An 8,199-nucleotide genomic window follows, 5' to 3' on the forward strand; every position below is an offset into this window, starting at 1 on the left:
AAAAGTGCAGCAGCGGACACGTGTCCTCGAGCTCTGTGTCCTCGTGTCCTCTGTGTCCTCGAGCTGCGAAGACGTACTCCTTTCCTTCGTCCGAATCAACGTCCGACATCTTGCTGTGGTGTCCTGCTATGGAGAACGAGGTAGCGGGTTCATTCCGCAGCTGCAGGTGACAGCCATTTTCTGATGGAAGTGCAAGGCAAAAAAGTAGCCAAGGTAGTCGAATTGTTTGTCGAGGGCCTTCCACTATACGGTCTGCCTCATATGCAAACGGTGGCTTTGGCGTATGACTTATGCGCTTTTCTTCAGGGCGACCGGCCTGTGTGAACGTCTTTGACTCGCTCAGGCCCTCCGCGTGTGTGCGTGAGCTCACCGCGGCTTTCCTCCCCCTCCCCTCCCTCTCCATATCTTATCTTTCTACTCCCTCTTTCCCGTCTCCCAGAGTAGGGTGGCCAACCGGACGCATTTCTGGTTAACATCCCTGCCTTCTCTCTTAATTTTCTCCTCTTTCTCCTCCTACTTTTCAAGTTAGCGCTATGCTTTACATTCCTCCACTTTTTTCTAGTGCCGGATAACCGCTTTTAACGCAGCTAAAGTTATTTAACTGCGGTATAAGCAAAGCGCGTGAAAAGAAAGGGCAAACATTATATGAAGTGCAGAAAAGCATATCTCTCATTTTTTTTTCACCCCTTGGATTTCTAGGTTGAGAGCTTGCCGCAATAGAGAAGCCTCCCGACAGCGCGCTCTTCAAGGACGGGATCACTCAAACCTTACGAGAAATGCAGAGAAAGGAAGGCTTGACGTGCTTATCTCTCACCAGAATGCTCTAGGTGAAAGAACGTTCAATTTATGCGGGTAAAGCGGAGTCCCGAGGACTCGCGAGGATATTAGTTTCCCGCACACAACAGAGCACCGATCACTTGACGCTGGTTAAGCGGGCGCTCGTACGCGAGAGGCAGCGGTGATCACGGAGAGAAAGATGGCGTAGCAGAGTGGCCCAGCCGTGTCGACGCCGGTGTTATACGAGCACCGTTTACGCGTGAGGCCGCTGTGTGCAGCGCTTCGAACTCTTTGTCCCTAGACGTAAATGGGCGCGACATCACGGGTTATACGGCGATTCTTCGCACTTCGTGCATGCGTGGGCTCCACCAGCAGAAATTGTCGTTAAACCTGGCGTTGTAACGCATAGGTTTGAGAGGCTCAACATGTACTTTTTTCTGTTTCCCGAGTTCGCCCGTGAAAAGACGGGAAACCGTATCGGAAAGAAAAATCAGTCCAGCTTCGGTGCTCTTGCTTGTTTTCTTGATACATTATCATATTCACGCACATTCTCTCCCATATGTAGGATAGAAATTCTCGCAACTAGGTCCGTTTTTACAAAATACATTCTTACGCTAATAAAGTTTGTGAGAACAAAAACGGTCGAAGACAGACAGCGAATATATTATTAGGAAGGCAAGCCGACCAACAAAAAAATTCTTATGAACAAGAACTTTTGTGAATCTATCCCGTGGCTTGCCTTAAATGTTTGGGTCCGTTTACCTATTTTACTATCCAGATTCTGTTCTTATAATTCTCTAATTATCTTTTACTGTTGATTCTGTCACATACTATACTGTCAAACCTTTAAGGATACACGTGCGGAACAGAACGATCTTGCTCAGGGCTATGCAACATGAAAGTGTTGCTGTCATTAAGGTTCCTTGGAAGCATACAGACTCTTTCTGACTGATTTTTTTTTCGGGAGGGGTACCCAACGATTCGTTAGAAAAACACGAACTGTTCAGTTCATTATCTTCTTTCGTGCGTTGATGAACGCTGATATAGTACAAATGAGCTTTGGGAATCGTACTAAAGTGAAACTGATAACTCCTTCCGTAAACGTCACGCTCGCACTATTCTTCATCACCAGGAGTTCACAAGAAATGCAAGCAGAACTATCATTGAGACGAGACAGCGTAGACCTTTCAGTCTGAACAAACAAACAACAACAAAAAACAAACAAACAAACAAACAAACAAACAAGCAAGCAACAAACAAACAAACAAGCAAACAAACAAAAAGAACGATCCTGAACAGATCAGGCAGTCAACACGCGGTAACAAACATTCGTAGTGGTTTTCCTTAATCATCGTTTCAGTATTATAGTTTACGTGGTTATCACCGCCACAGGCATTACCGCAGTCGCTGTAACATGCATTAGAGCCGATCTTTATTTGTAGAGCAAACGTGAACTTTAGAACAGACGATGATACGCTACTACCATTCCAGCGGAGAAAGCAATAAAAACATACAGCTGAGTAAGGAGCCTAGTAATGTGAATGCATCCTATTACACGACGGACTAGCCGTGACACTATAGCGACATTCTGAAGTATATATAAAAGTCACATTTTGATTTGAAAAATGGCCCTGCATCCAGGACAAGCCTCATCCAAGTCTAATTCTGCATAACTGTCTCGTCTTGAGCTCGAGCATACTGCATTCATGATACAGCCACTCACTCTCGCTCGGTACACCCCACTAGATCTTCGCGAGGCATCGCAGGGTTGATATTTGTTTGCCTCCCAGCGTAGGCGTCTCCAAGCGGGTACTTCAGAAATCGCGAGTCCTTTCTTGCATTGCCCAGGTGATTTACACTTATTATGCAAGGGAGGCCGGTCGACTACAAAGGAGCCTTAATCTGGTAGCGCATGGAAGTAACCAAAGCTGTCTGGCACCATGCATTGCGCTTTGGAAACAGCACTGACGCATGCCACAGTGCACAACTCCCGCGTTTCATGCAAATGAGCTGTGGGCTGTAGTTTCTACATGCGCCAAACTAACAAAGCACAATTCCATGAAATGCTCTTGCGCTTCGTTGTCAGCGCCTGTTGATCAGATCTGGCACATGATGTAATTATGATCGCTCACTGAGCAAGCAAGCTACGGTTTCACGAAGTAGCTGCGAATCGAAAGAGCAGGCGTTGCAAGATATTTGACTTCGTCGTCTGAAGAGTCAGTTGCGTAGCAACGAGCTTGCTTGTGCGCCCATGTGTGTGCGACTATTTGGTGAGCAGGAGGACTTCGCCAGCACAGATGAGACACGTCGCTCGAACCGTTCGATGGAGAGGGGACAAACGAGCTGAATACATCTTACGGTCGCATCAACCACGAGTTTCTGCGAAATGCAGATACCGTTCTCGGATGTCCCACCCAACGACGTGAAAAATAGTCCTGCATCCGAGCCAAACCTGCTCAGGGAATTCGCGCGGTCGAGAGAGATTCGTCAAGCGTCCTCCGGCAGCGCAAGTGAACCTCGTGTGCAACGTTCTCTTTATTTTATTCATGTTCCTGCTTTAAATAAAGAAGGCAGGCATTGCTGCGTTGAAATAAAGCAATATAAACAAACAAACAAATAAACTCAGGAACATTTTCGAGAAACGCACATTTCTTTTCGAAACTCGTGCCAGTAAGGCAACGAACAGCTCTAAATGAAATGAAAGCATGGAAGTGGAATACAAATATGGTCGACGCATAATTATTGGGCCTACTATAATCGATTTGCTCTTCTTGGCAGAGTTTTCATCGAGCTAACTTCGGTTCACTTTTCTCATTTCAGTGCCTTACGTCATTTAACATTCTTACGGGACCATTTAAAAAAAGCTTTTCTTTCGTAAGTGTTGTATGCCACTGGTCTGCCGCTTTCAATAATATGTCGACATCACAATCGGCTGCAATCTGCTCCTACGAACAGTTCGGACGTAGGAACGCTTTTGTGCAAACTGTCCGTAAAGCCTCGGGCAATTCATCGATTTTAATGAAGTATACTTCATGGCTATTACAAGTCGATACGCAAAATTTGCTGCATCGGAATATACCCGCCTGAATCCGCATACCATAGTGCCTTTGATCCACATAAAGAAGCTAAGCTTTAGCAAACCGCTGTGAGAGCGGAGTCGTTATGGCCTTGCGCTGCTGAGTGCATGGTTTTGTGTTCGATACCCGGCCACACCAGCCGCTTATCTCAAGTCACTAAACTTAATCCGAACCCGCCGTGGTTGCTCAGTGGCTATGGTAGTGGGCTGCCGAGCACGAGGTCGCGGGATCAAATCCCGGCCACGGCGGCCGCATTTCGATGGGGGCGAAATACGAAAACACCGGTGTACTTACATTTAGGTGCACGTTAAAGAACCCCAGGTGGTCAAAATTATGGAATCCTCCGCTACGGCGTGCCTCATAATCAGAAAGTAGTTTAGCACGTAAGACACCATAATTTAATTTAATTTTAAAGTTAATCCGAAGCTCTCCACGATGGTGTCCCTCATGAACCATCGGGCATTTTTGGGACGTAAAATCTCACAATTTAATTTAGCCCTGCGAAAACCTAGGCCGGTGTAGTGGAGCCATTGTTCTGGCTCGAATGCGTTCCTTCCTTGTCATCCAACACTCATGACCGGGCGATGGTAGTGATAACTTAGGAGGAGCATTACTCGAGCCACTGACGAATAGCGAGAAGAAATAGTATTCGAATGCATAACGTAATCATTACGTTATGCCGATATTAGACTTCTCTCCTTTTACGTGGACAAGGGCCTATATTTTTTGCCTTGCTTGCACACTGCAGGCTGCTCTCATAAATGCAACATCATTTTGGTTCGAGTCTGTCACGTTGTAATCGAAGCACCGATGGGTGTAAACATGCCTACGCTCACTGTAACACAATCACAAAGAACAAACAATTATTCTCTGAAAATAATTATATGTATATATATATATATATATATATATATATATATATATATATATATATATATATATATATATATATATATATATATATCGCGAGCACAACGAAACAAAACTGGTTTCAACAACACATTACACGCAATTCGCAAGATCTGTTGTTTGTTTGTTCCTTTATGATGTCCCACAACCAACCCCGTGGAATCGGCAATGAATGGGGTAGTATAATGGTTCAAGAAAAATATCATTTTGAGGAAACTTCAAAAGAAAATAGATGGTCGGAAAGTTTCAAGTTAGAATTAACTGATACATGATGGACCTGTTGTTGTTGCCGTCGTTCTTTCTGTTGCTGCCCTTGTTGCCGGTTAAATTGGCACGTTGGCTGTGACAGCAACGCGGAATAAAATTAGTATTTTCAAACTACTTTAAAAATTAAATTCCAGGGTTTTACGTGCCATAACCATGACCTTATTATCATGCACGCTTCTTCCTTTTTAAATTGTAATGACAATAAAGGAAATATACGTAGCCACCTTATTATGCTGACGGCTACTGCTTTTCTCGTAGCGGAAACAACAATATGAAAAATATGTAGGAAAACGAAAAGAAATCATTATGCAAAAAAGAGTTGAGGCTTGCAGACAAGACACAAGAGTGGACAACACATGGAAAAGTGGTCTGAGTGCTATAAATGAAGCTTAGAACGACAGAAAGCTGAGCTAGAAAAGAAATCACTTCATACGGTCAGAAATCCACAGCACAGTCCCATACGCTTATGAACATAACAATGTAAGAGTCAAATGCAAGTTGCAGGTAGGCGTCAATATGGGACTGCGGATAAATTCTGACCGCCTTGCGTTGTGTAAGGTGCGCTTAAATCTAAGTACGAACACGTTATTGCATTTCAAGATCATCAAAATGCGGCAGCCACGACCGGAATTGAACCCGTGACCTTGAGCTGAGCAACGCAGCGCGGTAGCAGCCACTCGGAGACCACGGTGGTTCCCAGCCAACCTCGTAGTAAATGACACAATTAAACAACATTATAAAGACACTGAAAAATGAACAGGTCGATTTATAATGGAGTCGGAGAAGAAAGGCGCAAAGAAATGTGGTTATAATATTGAAGAAAAAGAAAAAAGAAGTTGATTCCCTCAGCATTCCTGATGCAACAATGTTGTTGTGCACAGTCTAGGAGACCTTCTTCTGGGCACAATCCAGGCTGCTCCCACCAAAGGTAAATTAACAATAGCCGTCAGGCTAAGGCCAATACGTGTAAGGGTTATCGCACACAGAAAGCAAGTGTAGCTTTTTTTTCAAAGACAGAACAAGTACACCTTCAGTGGAAAAGGAGATAATGATTCGAGGATTCTATATCTCCCACACGGAGCAGAGATGGTTGACGACAGGAAACCGCACCTGAGCTCTCATGTGAAGCTTTAAGCGCGTAATTCGGCATCGTAGAAGAGTAATTGACACCGCGCGCTGTCGTGAGAAAATGTACTCACATTGTCCCGTCTCCAAATGCTGGCTCGAACCCACTGCGGAGGATTGGCCGAGAAGCACGCGGCTTCAAGTATGTTTATCAGAATTAAAAACTAAATTTCAATGGCAGAGTGTGGGTTAAAGGAATATAATCTAGAAATTGGAATAAGAAATACTTCGGTGTGAATTTCAGGTTCGCCGTCTTCTTCTTCGTACTACTCTATTATTATTATTATTATTATTATTATTATTATTATTATTATTATTATTATTATTATTATTATTATTATTATTATTATTTGAAGCATAAAAACTGGCCCAATGAAAACGAGGGAGGGCCAGCCTTCCTGCCGTTTAGAAAAGAGTGGACAGAAAGAAGGCAGTGGGGAATAGGTAACACGGGACCACGGTGACTTCGACACGCTTACTAAAATGAAAACAGCCACGCCAATGATACCAGAAACAAGAAGCAAAAACACCTTAGTGTATAGCGCATTTCACACTTAACGTACTCACGGGTTCACTGGACGTCCGGCCCGTTAGTTCCTCCGAGGAAAAAAAAAAGAAAGAAAGATCACTCGGCATAAATCACCGCACAATTAAGGGTCCGGTACGCTGTGGCGTCCACTAATTATGTAGTACACGCGGGCACAGTGCCACCAGGATGAGGACCGCACGATGAAAGGGTAAGCGCGGAACCAGGTCACCGGAACTGGTCTGTGTCCGACGGCGGTTCGCGCGGTTCTGCTTCCGCCTCGCCGGTGCACGCGAGGTCTCTGCGGGACAAAAGAGCTCGCGCGCGCCACCCCACCCGACGAGAGCGACGCGGACGCACAACGACTCTCGGCGCTTCCAAAGCGCGCGTTGTAACCTCGAGAGCGAGCGCTCGGAGCTCGAACTCGGCCCGCCGGCTCCTGCGGACGACGTCGCCACTTTCGCGCGCAGATCCTCCCCCTCCTCCTCTTGCTAGTTTTCTTTCTCTCCTTTCCTCGCGCGGAGGGCAATGCCACGTGGGCTGTCCACGTGACGCCCGAATCACTTCGCGGTTGGGCGCCGACTGTTCGCGGGCTTGAAACGCTTACAAAGACGCCGGGTTCTGCCAGGCGTTCCGCACCCGGGTGCCCTGAGAAAGGATGCCTGTAAAATGACCGCACGCGGGAGGAAGGAAGTCACGCGGATGACTCGAGGAAAGTGGCGGGCGCGCAATTTTTCACCCCTTCTCTTTTGTTTGTGTCAAACATCTCGCTCTCCTCCTCTTCTCATTTTTTTTTTTGCCTGCGCAGGGCTGCCCACTGTGGTTGTGCCGTGGGTTGTGCACTTTCCTCACTGTTTGTTTCCCTTCGCCATTGGAGGGAGTATATAAATATTTGACGCACGTCGTCGGGTAGCGCCAAACTTTCCTTACTCTTCTAGGGCTTTTTCCTTCTGGTCAGCTTAAACTCAGTGCGAAGTTTCATGGGGCTGCTGCGTGAAATTGCGCAAGGGCTCTACGTATACTTACTTTCTTCACGCTGAGCTCTTTCGCTTGGAATTCGTGACTCGTATTTTGGTCTCCAGTTCGACTTTGACAGCCGGCACGCCGTGGCGAAAAGTTCGGGCTTTAATGAGCACGACGTCAGTTCCTGCGATCTCATGATCGGGAAACTTGGCCTCGGTAGTGGGTGTATAAATGCGACCGGGTAAGAAATTCATCTTTACTGTCGCAATTATTTTTTTTTTGCGTGCTTTAACTTTTAGGCCTATCATAAGGTTGTTCTTAGCCCTTAAGTGTACTTTAGCATTCTCAGTCACGAATTATTGTGACTGCATTAACCTCACCATCTTTGCGATTAGCTAGATGGATGCGCTGTTGCTGTCTGCGCTCTATATTATATCACTTCATTTTCTCGGTTTTAAAGCAAAGTTTGCCCACTTTCGAGGGTTTGGCGTGGCTGCGTGGATGCGGGTTCGGAAGGAGGAGCTTAATCGACTTTTCAGAACATGTCAAATCAAC

The 8,199-nt window shown here is 45.7% G+C and overlaps 1 protein-coding gene across 4 annotated transcripts in view; it reads right to left on the bottom strand.

The window, feature by feature from the left end:
* Nucleotides 1-7,784, bottom strand: part of LOC135912435 (oxytocin receptor-like) — a 28,197-nt gene extending 20,413 nt beyond the window's left edge. Inside the window, exon 1 of one of the 4 annotated variants that reach the window (XM_070531745.1) lies at nt 7,708-7,784. Coding sequence is in view for 1 of the 4 variants with exons in the window: in XM_065445229.1 (XP_065301301.1) it covers nt 6,723-6,791 (69 nt within the window). In the remaining 3 variants the exon portion in view is untranslated. Of the gene's footprint in view, nt 1-6,229; nt 6,258-6,718; nt 7,095-7,707 lie in introns of those variants that run through there. The other 3 variants (XM_065445229.1, XM_070531744.1, XM_070531746.1) reach the window with 3 other exon arrangements.
* Nucleotides 7,785-8,199: the final 415 nt, after the last annotated feature.

Source organism: Dermacentor albipictus, chromosome 1 (genome assembly GCF_038994185.2).
Source record: "Dermacentor albipictus isolate Rhodes 1998 colony chromosome 1, USDA_Dalb.pri_finalv2, whole genome shotgun sequence".
NCBI lineage: Eukaryota > Metazoa > Arthropoda > Arachnida > Ixodida > Ixodidae > Dermacentor > Dermacentor albipictus.